Source organism: Rhynchophorus ferrugineus, unplaced genomic scaffold (genome assembly GCF_030347505.1).
Source record: "Rhynchophorus ferrugineus isolate W39M unplaced genomic scaffold, kcgeb_rfMv2 rfM6, whole genome shotgun sequence".
NCBI lineage: Eukaryota > Metazoa > Arthropoda > Insecta > Coleoptera > Curculionidae > Rhynchophorus > Rhynchophorus ferrugineus.
The window spans coordinates 32,369,473-32,385,409 of record NW_027472585.1 but is presented as its reverse complement, the minus strand read 5'-3'; the positions used below and the strand labels follow the sequence as shown (position 1 = coordinate 32,385,409).

The following is a 15,937-nucleotide window of genomic DNA, read 5'->3' as shown; positions in this document are numbered from 1 at the left end:
ACCCAACCAGGCCAAACGGCTTCAAGTTTTCCAAAATAAGATCCTCAGGAGAATATTAAACGCCCCATGGTTTGTCAGAAATAATCAAATTCATAGGGAAACTGACACTCCAGAAATCAAGCACTTCATATCTCAATCATTCCACAAACAACAACTCAGCTCAAGTTCTTCTGAAAACGCGCTTGTTCGCGAGCTGGTCGACATGCTGTGGCTTAGCACCGCGTCAGCGCTAAGCTCCCCCACTTTTCCAGGCTGAAACGGCTACAGTCATAACTTTTGCCCCCATACAACAGTATCCAATTGTGTGTTAACTCAGGTTCGCGAATCATTAGAATCGCCGGGCCTTCGGGCCCGATTAGCGGGTGCCATATCCCCAAATTTAATGCAGTAGCAGTAGCGGTCCACAGGGGTCAACTGTAAGGCGGTTTCGGTTTAGTGTATTGGTAAGCCCAGAGGCACATAACCCGGTCCAACTTGTCACTCCAGGGCAATTTTCCGCGACCAGGTATGCGTCATGCATTCCACCTCCTGGTTTTAGGCCAAAACAAAAAAAAATCTCCAGCAGGATTAGGACCCGTAACTAATGAATTAGTAGGAAGACCGTCCTGTCATCTTGGCCAACAGCAGGAATGTCGTAAATGCAATATTACACAATAAATTTGACATGAGTAGGAAAAAAAAACAAAAAACATTTCAACGACCCCTTGTTTTTATCACCAATTTAAAATAAATGATCGATGAACCAGTATCGAATAGGTTTGGCTAGGATTAATATATACTTTAAAATATCTACAATTCCTTTAAAATAGTTCCTAAATTTTCGATAATTTAGCTCTAATTATTAAAAAAAGTTGTGTTAAACACTGAACGGTAAAAGTAATAAACAAAGGAACACTAAATATAATAGCAGTAAAAATTATAATGTATGCGCGGATATGTAAATTTATACGCAACCTGAGAAACAACCCAGTAATATTGAATAGTCTACAGGACGCACATTAACCTGTGAACCCGGTCGTGTATCCGTTTGTTGTCGTCAAATTAAATTACGAGCGATTCTAAAAGAATATTCCGTTCAACGTCTTTATATGATGAACTATACGACGCATGGTGTTCCAGTCCCAAAGAGGAAAGTGTTCGTAAAATTATAAATGAAGAAGGTAAATTAAAACACATTCACTTTTGTGTAATCTTGTATGATAAAGATTAATTGCTATAATTTGATAAAACCAACATGGATCTGTTAAATAGTTTAGTAGCAATTCATCTCACGGACTTTTATCAGTAATTCTTGCAAGCTTTGTGAAAAATAAATAAAATCTGTGAACCTTAGATGGATTATCCAGGTAGTTTTCAAATTAATTACATCGACAGGTACGTATCGAGCTTACAAATAAGAGCCAGTAAAATTCCCGCTTTATAGATTTTTGTAATAAAATAATTTTAAAGTTTATTCCTAAACGGTTAAACAAATAGTAGAAAATGTTTTAATAATTAAGCGTACGGATTCAATTACGAGTTAAATTCAAAGGTAAATATTTATAAAGATTATAAATCAGTGCAAATATATAGTCGCCTTTATCTTTTAATGAAAATTTTGTGGCTGGCAACTCAACAAAAATAAATAGTTTTGCATCATAGAAAATACTCATATTTATTTTAGTTAAATATGGACCAAGAAACCGGCGAAATGGCCCAATTGCAAATGAGTAACACGGATCCAGAAACTGGGGAGAATGAAACGCTGTCCTACAGTTTTAACAAAGAAACTGGCGAAAAGGAAAACCATAAAAGTCGTGGGTTACCGATCTATTCACATAAACAAAACACTTTTAAAATTAATAGGTAATAAAAATTGTTTTTTTTAATAAAAGCATTGATTAAAGTTAACAATACATTTGTAGACCCTTGGTCCGAATATCCTCAGCAGTACGCCGTAAAAATATGAAGCGAAACTCTGACGATATATCAACAAACTTTACAGCGCTGGTATTTTTATTACCCACTGTTGTTTTTACGCCGATATTTGGTTTTGTGATTTTATCTTTCGGAGTAATATTGCACAAGTGGTGTCATCGACAAAATGCTAAGTTAATTTGTAAAGGAGAAGACTCAATTTACTATCAAAGTCCTTTCCATGCCCTTTACAAAGAATTTTGTTCCAAATGTATTGCAGAAGAGGAATGCAAAAAGATGTGTAAGATACAGAGAATGAGATACAACAAAAGACAGGAGGCCATGAAAGAATCCTTGCGGAGGGTTGTCTAATTATAACTAATCAGAAATATAGATGTTTATACAATTAAATGATTTTAAAATTAAATAAACTGTAAGTAAAATGTTTTCTTCCATTATTTCTACCCCTTTAAAAAAATATATTAATTACACTTTACAATTTAAAATTGCAGTAATTTCTGTAATCTACTACTGAATTAAATCACATAATAATGAAGGATAAATGTTAATATATTAGATACTTATTAATATATAACATTTATATATTTAATATCTTAAGCGTCACCTATTGTTCAACAGTGGTACCTATAAATATTTGAAAAAAATTGCTCACTTTTTTAGGAATATAATATTCTTGCTTCCTTTAAGTATAAATAAAATTGTATTAAATTATTTATATTATTATACAGTACATTATAAATGTCCATTGGTAATACATTTCCTCTTAATTAACTAATTGTCCTATTAATATATAAAAATATATAGGGATTTTTCGATAACACTGGTCTTACTAACCTATGGCCCCATCTGTAGTATGTCTGTCTATATAGAGGAATGAATCTCATCTACATGACTCAATCTGTATTCATTCTAAGAAATAACATACCTGAGGCAATTAGGTTCATTTATTAAGGAACATGTCACCTATTGAAGGTGTTCAGATCTAATATGATCTCTGAATATCCAATCTGTAATTATTGCGAAACAATGACTAGTTTAAATCGATAAAGACGGCTCCAACATAGAAACCAATAATCCAATTTTTATTTGTATAATAAAAACCAATAATATATGCAATATGTGCAAATTATTTATAAGAAAAACACAAGGAAAAAAGAAAAGTATACACTATATAATCTATACATATATATATTACTTATTTATTCAATTTCATTTATCCTACCCCATTTCATTCTCTCCTTTATTATTTCAGTTTTCAACCAAGATGGAACCTTGCTATCTATAAACTGAGCATTGGGGTATGGCAAAGGTTTTGGTGGGGGCTTGAAAGGATGAATATCCTTCAACTTTTTTAGCAAGAACTCCTTATTAATTTGTTTAGGGTCTCTGTATTTATCCATGTATAAATTAAAGGGTCTCCTTTTTGGGAACCACTCTTGTTTCCTAATATATGGTGGTGGAAAATCATATTCATATATAGGTTCTTTCATATCTAAGTTTAAAAAACATATACAGTAAAAATCAGTACTTTTACTTATATACTCACTAAGTTCATTATGGAAGAACTGTTTCAGGCTTGGAGTCCAATCTGCCTGAAAAAATGACAGGCTAGCTGGAGTAATATCATCTTGAAGTTGTCTATAAAAATCTAAGGTGCTAAAGGTCCTATCTACCAAATTTAAACCTTTTCCTTGCTTTTTGTACTGACTGAAATCTAATTTCTTATTTTGTTTGTAAAGCACAAAAACAAATCTGTGATATCCAGTTCCTTTAGGTGGAAAGGGTTGCAAATATTCAACAATAGTTTCACCATTATCCAGTGTATTACCTGGTATATTTGCACTGTAAATACATCATTATTTACCTTAAATAATACCAAACTATTTATACTTACACAAACCAATGAATATATTCTTTTTCATTATCAGTTAAATGCCCATCAGGATTGGTTAGTATTAATGTATATAAAGAATTATCATTATTCTCAAATTCTACAACTGGTTTACTGGCAGCCTCATCAGGTTTCAATGTATTTCCATAATAAACTGGATATAGTGTATCATTATTTTCATATGCAATTTTCAAAGGCACAAAAGCATGAAAGTAAGCATCTCCAAATAGATGTTCAAATATTCCATAGTGCTCAGCAATTTGTCTAATATGGTATGGACCCACTGTATTCAACCAATCTGCATAAGTTTCTTCCATGTTTATCTGCACTATAAAATACAACAATTAGCGAATTTCAAGTAAACTAATTAAGTAACCTACATTGTTGTGTTCTTGATAACTTTTCCAGGTCGGGGTTTTTCCTATTTTTTCTAATAATTTGCATACGTTCCTCAAAAAACTTTGTTTTGGATATTTGTGGAGGCGGAAGGCCAATATCCACTTTAAAGTGTATTTGGGGATCTTCATAGTTCAATTCTATAACTTTTGTGATAAAACACTACGATTAAATAGTAACAACTTCTTACCTGTAAGTTTTTCTTGTAAAGACTTGGCGATACCCGGCGGTTTCCCTCTTAAGTGATGTCCATATCTAACAAAGATTGGGCTTATGTTATCGCATAACGTATAATTACACAGTTTAAATAAAGCCCTAGACATTTTTTACCGAAATTATTTTAGGTTAAGACCATAAAAAAAGACGGGTTATGTCATGATAGTTGAAGGAATAAAAAACAATTGTTTTTAAAATACGTTCTTTCCTTACATTATTACTATAACATTAAAATAAAAGCTAGAAGTATATAATAATGATAATCTATGTTTTTATATAACTGTATTCATTTTTAAACATCTTCATCAAATTATTTATAATGGTATAGGCAACCAATGATATTATTGGTTTATATTTTTGTATTGTAAACACCAAGTAAAACATTTAATAATCGTTTCAGTAATAATATGAAATAAATACACATTTATAACGACACTTTATTAATGTTCTTACAAAAAAATATTTTAAAAAATATCAAATTAACTTACAGTTTAGTGTTATTTTAAACCATTACAAAAAATATTTCTAGAGTTAGAAATCGTGATGTGCACTACACATGTTTTTAAATAAGGCACTATAAAAGTGATATTAAGTATATAATATATTTATATTAATTAATACAATCAACTTATATCTTAGATTTTAATCAGTAGAATTAAGAATCATGTCATAGTCAGGCCTGCCTGCTCTATATGACTGCAAATATTTTATGTGCGTGTTTGAATCCATCATACTTCGTTTCACGCTGGGCTCTTCAGCCATACGTCTGCTCCATTCCAGCTGAAGCAATAAAATTACTATTTTTAACATAATGTTTATTTTTGGTATTTATAAAGGTAAATTATTTGTAAGACAAGCAAAAATCAGCTGATAAACATAAGTATTAGGTTACACACTTACCAATCTTCTATATTTATCCTTTTTGAGTAAATTGGCATTACCAAATAGTTTCAGAATTTCTGCTCTTTCACACCATGGCCAAATCATTAAATCTAGCATCCCTGGCTTGTTACCACCAAAGAATGGGGTACCCCTATTCATCAATTCTCGTTCAAAAGTAATTAAACCGTTGGCAACCGCTTCATCGTCATCTAAATTCACTCTGCCTATACTTGACAAAATTTTGTACATAGCATTTACAACCTAGAATTATTCAAATAGTTTATGAATGCGTTGGACAATATTAAGAAACCTCACTCTATTGAACTGTTCAATTAAAAGTCGATCCTTGGCTTTTTGCAAAGGATCTTGGCTATGCAAATGATGCGCTTTATACTTCTCATCTAAGTAATCACATATTACCAAACTTTCATATATAACATCACCATTTTCTGCTTCAAGGGCAGGGACTTTTCCGAAGGGGCTTTTATCGTAATACCAATCGGGTTTACTGTACAAGTTTATATTTACTACATCATAGCTAAAATTAAATAATAGAATGAAAAAAAAAAGTTAATGCCGAAACCCGGGATCGAACCAGGGACCTTTAGATCTTCAGTCTAACGCTCTCCCAACTGAGCTATTTCGGCCATGAAACGTTTAGAATATATATGGTATATAAACAAAATTTTTGCATATTGATAAAATGTTTTATACTTACGAAATTTTTTTTGCGTCTAGAACTAGTATAACTCTTTGAGAATAAGGGCAAAATCGATTGCTATATAAGCGTAACTTGCCCTTAACTGGGGAAGAGGGTCGTTTAGATCCTATAAAAATGTAAAAGGTTTAATATAATGAAAATTTGTAAAGTTTTGTTTGTGTTCAGTTTTATGCAATCGCAGTTAGCGATATTTGTGATAATTATTATCACGAGTTTGTCGTGTTTGTATATTTGCCGGTTACGTTTATTACGCATAATAAAATAACACATATAAAAAAGTTACCTTGCATATTTTAATTCAAGATGCGTGGGTGCTCCGATTTTATCAAATCTTAAATGGAAACAATAACAGAAAAAAAAACAATTGACAATAACTCGAATGATGAAACCGATTAAGGAAATAGCGCTTCTACTCTGTGGGTAGGCTAAAATACACGAAATTAACGATTTTCCTTTGAATGGGGTCAAAACATGAATAAAAATTTTGTAATCTAGCGCCCAGCCGTTAGACTATGAGGTAACGCTACGAAAATAAGTATGACATCAAATATGCAGAGAATTTCATCGGGAAACTTATGAAAAAATATAACTGCGCTATCATTTATATATTTATTAAACATCCTGTAAATTATGATTAGTATGATAAGATATTTGGCTATCGCATTCAGTTATAAATTATAAAATACCAAGTATTTGCCCTTATAATTATTTCATTAAAAAACAGATGATTATAGATATTATGAACCCTTCACAATGTTAACATATTTGCTGTATTCTTTTTGTAAAATATGCTCAAATGTGTTCATGCACCGCTGCATTTATAACAAATTCTATTTTTAGATCCTTATTAGCACTGTCGAATAAATAAACAATAGGCAAACATACTGTTTCAATATAGTTTTTCTATAGTTCAATGGAAACTTATCAAATCATATCAAATTCATATTAATATTTAAAAAAATAACACCATGTATTAACTGTATTATTTAATATAATTTATATTGTTGAATAAATAACAAAAAAAATGACTTGACATACCTTTATGGAGATGTGGACTGTTCATGTTTATATACAAAATATGGGTCAGGCACTGGGCTGTACAAAGCAACGAAGTTGAATACTTTTCTTATTGATTTTCTTCTTTATTTGGTGTATCCACCTCGCCTATACGGAGCGTGCGGGCGAATAATAATCACAGCTGATTCGTATAGGTCAAGGAAGGTAAGTACAATATATCCGCGCAAGTTCTTCGCTTATATTTTTTCATTCTTGCGACAAACTTTGCTCTATCTATTGGCCATCGTCATAAAGCTCTTACAGAGATTTGTCAACGAGTTTGTTGTATGACTCACTAATAGATGTCACCAGAAACTTGAAAGTATTCAAGATATATGCAACTGTTATTACTAGTAAGTTTGATTCAAATAATATAATTCAGGTATAAATTATTTTTTACGGGTGTTATACATTTAGTAAATACTTGCTGTAATAATATCCAATGAATTTTTCATTTATTTTATTATTTGATATTATAATGTTACTTTTATTTTATAATATTATTTATTTCTGTTTTTGTACTTAAACTTAACTTTTTAAAAGGTCTTTGTAAATTCAACTATTTTTATTTCCAATTTTGAAAATAATAATTTTTGAGTTTAGTAGTTTATGAATATCGTAGATCACACAATACTCAAGGCCCTGTGGCGCAACGGATAACGCGTCTGACTACGGATCAGAAGATTCCAGGTTCGAATCCTGGCAGGGTCGGTGAAGGTTTTTGTTGAACTTTTTTTTCGTTAATATTTTAGGAAATTTCTAGGTTCATTAGTAAATTATTTCTTTTTATTTTTTTTGGAGTTTAGTTATTTTTGCATAGTGAGGTACTTGTATTATATCAATTAAAAATTACCGGATAATTTTTTCTTTAGACTGATGAGGGTGAAATAAAAGTCTATATTAATCTAATTCTATTTCTGTGAATTTACCTTTGATTTCCATTTTTAAGTTTAAGTAGTTGTTAGTTTAAGTTTTGTTGTTTGATAGAAAACACATTCGGTTTTATATTTGACTTTATTTAATTTTATTACTGAGTGTAGTTTCCGGATATAGTTTCCAGTTATTTCAATTTTCAAGCCTCATGATTACCATTCCCGATAAAAAATCTGTTCACGAATCTTTAGATTAGAAGCTTTACAGTGGTAACAGATCGATTGTTTTTATAAACAGTAACAATTTATTTGTTTGGATATCCAACAGTTCTTTCATTTAATAGTTCATAAGTCTCGCGTAGAAGGCATTGAAAATAGATAAATCGGATATGAACGGGAGAAAATATTAATATATTAATCGATATAGTTTTTAGAGATTATTGATATTTTTGGATTTATTGTACTGAAGAGCAAAAAGTTTATTTAATTATAAATAAAACTAGTGTACAACTAACGATGTTTTTCTCTATCTTCACATACTAATAAACAACTACAACTAAGATATTTTCCACTGAATCATTTAGTTCAGACATTAATAATATCAGGTGTTTTTTACAGCCTAGAAAAAAGTAGTTTTAAGAAAATTCGTTTAACGATTAGTTTTTAGGTTCCACCATTTAGTTATTTTCCTAAACTAAGTCTCCATTTTACCAACTATGGGTTTATCTGGATTGGACCTACAGTTTAACCTGGGCTCCGAACCACGGTCCTAGGCATTCAGCCTACCGACTGGCGAGTGACCAATTTAGATATCATGCCAGAAGACATCCGGTCTTACCCAGCCTGGTTACTGGCGTGAGTGGCGCAACAAAATAAAATGTCAAAATGTCTTGTTAATCAATTTTCGATGATACGTATACAGTGTTCTTTTCCTGAGAAGCAACCTTTATTGCTAAATTAATATGAACCCTCTGAGCATTTTTAAAAGAATACCAAATTATTTAAAGTATTTTTCTATTAATTACATTTTACATTAGATATGCTTAGTACAATCATAATTTACAAAATAATTTATTACTACTGTGCTGTTGTAGTTGCATTAATACACAAGCAAGGCGAGTACGGGATTAATACATCTGTATTTATTTCCTAAATTAAAATAAAACTAAACTAATTAAGCTAAGGGAAAGAATACACTTATATATTAAAGAAGTTCATGTGGTTTGGTTATTGCTTCCACGTTGCTGTGATTTAGCAACCTTGTTTCATGTTTTAAGGCGAAAACTTGGATAACTTCGTGTAGCCATTTGATTTCGAGGTCATCGTGCAGCTCCTCGTTCGTTACGTAGCGATAAGAATTAGTAATTAATCGTAGAATTTTGTAGTTTTGGGTGTGTTGGATTACTAGTTGGTTTGATGTTTTAGTACAATCCCATATTTGCATGACAGGTCCAAATTGGCTTTTTGATTGACTGATGAACCATTCTCTTTGATATTAGGTCAACTTGAGAGTATCTTCGGACTAAACACTACAATTGCTTGACTTTGATTCTAATCTGCTCTGCTTTCGGTCTAATATGATGTTTACAATTTAACCTACCATCGTGATATATTCCGAGGTATTTAGCTGATTCTGTTTGAGGAATTGGACATCCGTCAAGTGATATAATTTGGTTTTTGTCATTTCGCCGTAACGCAAAATTAACATGGATCCATTTGAAGCTATTAACCTGTATCTTCCAGTCTTTTTCAGATACATCTTTTACCATGATATTTGTATCGTTGGCAAATGTTCCAATTACTGTTTCTTCTCTTGTTGGGATATCAATAGTATAAAGCAGATATAGGAACTTCAGTCAAAATAGGTTTAAGTGTTGAGAATACCCGAGAAGAATTTTCATTTGAAAATAATTTATTCCAGCTGTCGACTGTAATACCGCTTTAGCAATTTGCTCATTTTGTAGATTAATCACATATGTCCTACCCGGTCAAAAGTTTACGAGATGCTCAGCAATATCGCAGGCAAATATTTCTTTTCTTCGAATGCCTTTTCAATAACCTCTGTCATTTTGTGTACTTGGTCGGTTATCGAGTGGGGATTTCGAAATCCAAATTGGAGATCTGGTATCTCTATAAATAATTTAATACGTTTTAACAGCAGACAGCAGCGAAATGGGTCTTTTAAGCATAATTATTCGAGCAACATTAAGACATTACGGAACATGGTTCAGTCTCAAACAAGCATTGAATATATATGTTAACATGATTAATGCTTTTCGTAGCAGCATTTTTAATAACCCTGGTGAAATATTCCAGGAGCCTTTTTAGGATTGAGGTTGTTGTTAATTTCCGTGACAACTTCCATTGGAGAAATCTTCCGTAAATTATGAATTTTTTTTCGTTTAAGACTCTTTTACAACTTAAAATTTATGTGGGTTCGTATGTAACTTTATATATATTTATGCTGTTTATTTATATTGTGAGTCCTTTTATCGCTATTTAACGATGAAGATTTTAAGTGAAGTTTTCATTTTGTCTATATCGAACGGGCGAGCAGTCGCCGGTAGTGGATTATCTTGCCAGTTCAGGTGACGAACTGTGCATTTCCGGCAAATGGGGAACATCCTGTGCCCTAATTGGGCGTCGCCGCAATCGATTCCCCCTTGGAAACCAATGGGGGGCCGCCCCCGTCATCGACTTGGCAACAATGGACGGAACTGGTCGGATGCTAATTTTCGCGGACACACTTCGCAGTTCCCGAACGGTAAGCCACTCATCTATGGAGAGTGGGTTTTCTTTAATTCACTAGCTTGTGCATTAATTTTCGTAGTTATATAAGCTACCGTAAAACATTATTAATTTCTGAGTCATATTGTTCTAACGTCTTCTCATATTGTTCTTCTTTATTTCTATTGTTTTCTTTAGTGGGAATGTATAATGTTTAAAAAGGACTATTGGCATATAAATTAGTTTTAAAAGATTTTTTTAATTTGAAGCTATATTTTGAATAAACCGATAGCTACTACTTTCTCCCTCTCAAGCGATTTATGGATTCCATTTTGAGAGAATCATACATGTTTTGAGGTTATGCACGAATCTATCGATTTTTTGTTAACATCATAAAAATTGAAGAACTGTTTAGGCAGGTCGTGGCTCATATGTTGGAACAAGTAGTAATCAGATGGAGCAAGGTCTGGGGAATATTCAGGATTTCTAAAACAGATGATTAGTTGGGGGTCTCATACTTTTTTTTATCTAGATCTGCAATCTATTGAGATCACAAAAACTACAAATACGTAAACAAAACAATTTTATAATTTTCGTTTCAGTATTATTAAAATTTAATATTATTTTGTTTATTATTAGTATTTAAATTTTGATATTGTTGAAAAAATAGAATAATTTTTTTTGTACATTTTAAAGTCTCCTTTTACAAATGAGGGTTTATCTGGGTCTACAGTTTAACGTGGACATTCCCATGTACTCTTGTCTAACGAGAACCATAAATGTTAAACAATCACAAACATAAATTTACGACCATGTCCCAGCAGGATTCGAACCCGTGACTATTGCAACAGTAGGAAGACCTCCTGTCGTCTTTAATACTGGGCCAACCAAGTCGGCAGAATTAATTTTAATACTTAGTGATGCCACCCTTTGCCGATAAGAGCGTCTATGTGTCTCAATTCATGTTTTCGTGCCTTTCTCGAATTTGGAGTTGTGATGTCATTATCTGATGAGAGTTTCAATTAATTGCTGCTGCTTGGTGGTAATCACTTCTTTTGCAATCGCCCGTTTGGTGAGTTCTCACATGTTTTCAATGGGATTCAAGTCTGGTGAATTCCCTAGCCAAGAAAAAACGGGGATTTTTTTGCAAATATGCAGTAAACTTCTGGCTTTATGATACGATGCCGAATGATGCACAAAAATGTAGTTGTTATTGCCAGGGAACCGTTTATTGATCTGCGGTAGTAACTGGGTTTCTAGTACTTGTTTGTTTAAGATATCTGCTATTTTTTAAAATTAATTTCTAATACAAATTTGAATGGTTTCAAAAACATTTTTACGGTCTAATATCTTGAAAGTGCAATATGTTAAATATATGATACATGCATTTAACAACAACAAATTTCTAGTATATCGAATAGAAGAAGAACTACATGTAGAGGACGTTGTAGTTTGGTTAAAAGCTGTTCAAAATGCTATAAAGAACCAGCGATGTAAATAAAATTTCTCTCTTGTTCCAAAGCCACAAATGGTGTTATTAATTTATCCAAAAGTAAAATGAACTATTCAAGAATTGTAAAAGTTTCTTTATCAGAACGAACAAGGATTTAATCAAAATATTTAAAATAGCAATGGATCGGATGCTATCTGAGAGTAATAATATCGTCATCAGACCCGTCAAAACACCTTCCGTTGACAATCGACGAAGTGGTTACTGTATGTGGTAATATGAAGATTTTTTTTTGTTCTGGCCTAAAAACCAGGTGGTGGAATGCATGACGCATACCTGGTCGCGGAGACTTGCCCTGGAGTGACAAGTTGGACAGGGTTATGTGGGACTGCCTCTGGGCTTACCAATACACTAAACCGAAACCGCCTCACAGTTGACCCCTGTGGATCACTACTGCTACTGCATTAAATTTGGGGATATGGCACCCGCTGATCGGGCAGCCGTTATTGGGCACGAGGACCCGGCGATTCTATTGATTCGCGAACCTGAGTTAACACACAACTGGGTACTGTTGTATGGGGGCAAAAGTTATGACTGTAGCGACGGATGAGGTCGTTTCAGCCTGGGAAAGGGGGAGAGCTTAGCGGTGATGCGGTGCTAAGCTCCCAGCATGTCGACCAGCTCGCGAACAAGCGCGTTTTCAGAAGAACTTGAGCTGAGTTGTTGTTTGTGGAATGATTGAGATATGAAGTGCTTGATTTCTGGAGTGTCAGTTTCCCTATGAATTTGATTATTTCTGACAAACCATGGAGCGTTTAATATTCTCCTGAGGAGCTTATTTTGGATAACTTGAAGCCGTTTGACCTGGTTGGGTGTAACAAACTTGAAGTAGACATTAGATCCGCAGAGGAGTACGTACCGAATTAACATCTTGTAAAATAAGCATTTCATGGAGATGGGAAGTCTGCTAGAAGGGCAGATCAGAGAAGATAGCAGGTTTGCTATCCCCGAAACTTTTTGGATTGCTTTCTGGATTTGGGAATGCCAACCGAACCGCCGGTCGAAGTGAAGACCTAGGTACATAACGTTATCCAGCCATGGAATTATTGCGGTGTCGATCTTAAGTTGCGAGACGCGCAGTGCGTAACGCTTCTTGTGGAAAATGATGGCCTGTGTTTTCAGGGGGTTGATTTGCAACCTCCAGAATTTGAACCACTTGACCGCATGATCGAGCTGCTTCTGTAAACGTTCATGAATTGTAGCTTCGAACATGGCGGCCGTGAAGAAAGCAGTGTCGTCAGCGTAAAAGGCGACGTCAATATGCTCTTTTCTCGGCATATCTGAAATAAAGGGTAATATGAAGATCATCGAGTCATTTAGTACCTAATAAATACCAAATATGTAGTCTAAATATATTTTGTAAATTTGTTTTAGAAGCAGACAATATTTTCCTTCTCATTTTGTTCTAGTTTGGTTATGTATGAAAAATTCTTCAAAACAATAGTGATAAGAGGTTATAAACCGGTAAATGTTATTTTAATGCTTTGCTTGTTTTGATAAATATCATATCGCTGCTTATTATCAGTCTGATTGAAAATTCCAAAACCACACAGAACATTTGTGAAAAAAAAATGGATAAAAAGGAATTTCTCATGTTGATAAAATATTGCTTTTTGAAGGGAAAACATACAGTTGAAGCAAAAACTTGGCTTGATGCCGAGTTTCCGGACACTGCCCCAGGAAAATCAACCATCGAGGATTGGTATGCCAAGTTTTGGACGTGGTGAAATGAGCTCCGAAAACGATGAACGTAATGGACGCCCAAAAGAGGTTGTTATCGACGAAAACACTTAAAAAATCCGCAAAATGATTTTAAATGACCGTAAATTGAAACCGTATGAAATAACAGACACTCTAAAGATAACAATTGAACGTGTACTTCATATCATTCACGAATACTTGGGTATGAGAAAGCTCTGTGCAAAGTGGAAGCCGCGGCAGCTCATTTTTAACCAAAAACAATGAGTTGATGATTCGGAGCAGTGTTTGAAGATGATCAAGTGTAATAAACCTGAGTTTTTGCATCTATATGTGACAATGGATGAAACATCATGGATGACCATCAACAGCAACTATTACATAGCGTTATTGGACCGTTTGAAGGACGAAATCTCCGAAAACAGCCGCATTTGCAGAAAAAGAAAGTGCTGCTTCACCAAAACAATGCACCGAGTCAAAAATCCGTGAATTGAACTTCGAATTGCTTCCTCATCCACTTTATTCTCCAGATTTCGCTCCCAGCGACTATTTCCTGTTCGCAGATGTGAAAAGAATGCTCGCTGGGAAGAAATTTTTGTTGAATGAAGAGGTGATCGACGAAACTGAGCTTAACTGAGCAAAGGACCAATCGGAAAAGTTGAAGGGTCGCTATCATCAGTGTATCACCTTTGAAGGCAATTATGTTGAATAAAAAACTAATTTTGCCAAAAAGTGTGTTTTAATGCTAGACCGGGGACTTTTCAATTGACCTATTAATCAGTTACTTTGAACAGGAACGAGATAATGGAGGCTCGCTCTTGCCAGTAATATTCGCTTGAGAGGTAAGTATTTTTCTGTTAAATATTAATTTGCTGCGACTTTTATTGAAAACACATTTTAGCGTGTTGCAGCTGCACTGAATATTGGTATAGACACGGTAAATGTGTTATCTCAAAGAATGAAAAATATGATCTTGAATTCATCGACAAAAAAAACCATCCTCATACAAAGCTGGTGACAAATCAAAATCAGCTTGATGTTAGCTCTATTAGAGATTAAATTTATGAAATGAATAAAAACAGTGAGTAGTTTGTCAATACAAACATAATTTAATACAGTTATTTCAAAAGAAACTGCCTGAAAAGTATCAAAGAGGTTAAATGAACTTCCGGATATTGCCTCTAAAATAATACAATTTTTAAAAGCATATAATAAAATGAATGGATACTTATTATTTCAATTTATGTATTTAGATGAGAGACGGATTTCAGAATGGGACCAATATACCCAACGGTTATTAATGGCAAGGTGATAATAAAAATATTTTATGACAAGAAAAGTTGAGGGAAAAAGATAAACGTTGGAATAACAATTGATTAGGTTTTATTAGTTATAACATTTATTAATAATTAATTGCAGATATATTGTACTTTAATCTGAAAACAGGAATAGTTAAATTAATAACACCCTCGGTTTGGATGAACTCGATAAGACACATTGCAGAAGAAATTGATAAATGATGAACAAATAAACATTTTAATAGATTGGAAATTAAATGTATTCACTTGAATGAATTTCTGAGCATGATACGATTCAACGCTGCCAATTTATAAGACAGGGTGATGAAAATGGAGACAAGGAAAGGTGAGTATGTAATTAATATATATGATAACTGTAGGAAATCTCATTGTAGAGTGTAAATGATTTATCTATACAGATATACATAAGTATTCGGTTAAAATGTGTCTGTAGAGAAAGAATAATAACCGTTTTGCAGATATGGGAAATGCATTAAGGAGAATGCAGTGGTTAAATCTGGTTTTTTATCCAAGAAGGTGTATACATGTATTAACAGAACAAGCTAAGGAGAAATACAGTGATGAACGTAAAACATATTACTTGGATATACCAATGTTAATTAGGTGGATTACACCTCCAGCGGATACAACTACAAACTCGCCTAGGGATCTAAGACATAGGTGGTGTGGAAGACTTCGATGTAAATATAATCAAACACAACCCCAACCTGCAAACCGTGTACTTAATTGTAG

The 15,937-nt window shown here is 33.2% G+C and overlaps 3 protein-coding genes and 2 non-coding genes across 8 annotated transcripts; 2 read left to right on the top strand and 3 right to left on the bottom strand.

Moving 5' to 3' along the window:
* Window positions 1-1,016: 1,016 nt before the first annotated feature.
* On the top strand, window positions 1,017-2,339 carry LOC143198066 (uncharacterized). Of its 3 annotated transcripts, none has more exons than XM_076407014.1 (3): window positions 1,017-1,160; window positions 1,664-1,845; window positions 1,905-2,339. In XM_076407014.1, exons 1-3 carry the CDS (start codon window positions 1,152-1,154, stop codon window positions 2,266-2,268), a joined length of 555 nt encoding a protein of 184 aa, XP_076263129.1. In that variant the 5' UTR covers window positions 1,017-1,151; the 3' UTR covers window positions 2,269-2,339. The 3 variants fall into 3 exon arrangements, with proteins under 3 accessions (XP_076263129.1, XP_076263131.1, XP_076263130.1); XM_076407016.1 differs by having other exon boundaries at window positions 1,069-1,374; XM_076407015.1 differs by lacking the exon at window positions 1,017-1,160 and adding an exon at window positions 1,412-1,531.
* A 729-nt stretch (window positions 2,340-3,068) lies between these two features.
* Window positions 3,069-4,621, bottom strand: mRpL38 (mitochondrial ribosomal protein L38). The gene is made up of 5 exons (XM_076407011.1): window positions 4,395-4,621; window positions 4,189-4,344; window positions 3,812-4,136; window positions 3,464-3,759; window positions 3,069-3,409 (listed from the first exon to the last, which is right to left on the bottom strand). The coding sequence occupies exons 1-5, from the start codon at window positions 4,525-4,527 to the stop codon at window positions 3,117-3,119; spliced, it is 1,203 nt and encodes a 400-aa protein (XP_076263126.1). The 5' UTR covers window positions 4,528-4,621; the 3' UTR covers window positions 3,069-3,116.
* Window positions 4,622-5,003: 382 nt separating this feature from the next.
* LOC143198065 (pyrimidodiazepine synthase) lies at window positions 5,004-7,234 on the bottom strand. 2 transcript variants are annotated; one of them, XM_076407012.1, is made up of 5 exons: window positions 7,062-7,234; window positions 6,021-6,129; window positions 5,618-5,840; window positions 5,321-5,563; window positions 5,004-5,200 (listed from the first exon to the last, which is right to left on the bottom strand). In XM_076407012.1, the coding sequence occupies exons 1-5, from the start codon at window positions 7,084-7,086 to the stop codon at window positions 5,063-5,065; spliced, it is 738 nt and encodes a 245-aa protein (XP_076263127.1). In that variant the 5' UTR covers window positions 7,087-7,234; the 3' UTR covers window positions 5,004-5,062. The 2 variants fall into 2 exon arrangements, with proteins under 2 accessions (XP_076263127.1, XP_076263128.1); XM_076407013.1 differs by lacking the exon at window positions 7,062-7,234 and adding an exon at window positions 6,307-6,447.
* Window positions 5,877-5,949, bottom strand: TRNAF-GAA (transfer RNA phenylalanine (anticodon GAA)). Its single transcript has one exon. It is a non-coding gene; the product is annotated as a tRNA-Phe (tRNA).
* Window positions 7,235-7,717: 483 nt separating the features above from the next.
* Window positions 7,718-7,790, top strand: TRNAR-ACG (transfer RNA arginine (anticodon ACG)). Its single transcript has one exon. It is a non-coding gene; the product is annotated as a tRNA-Arg (tRNA).
* Window positions 7,791-15,937: the final 8,147 nt, after the last annotated feature.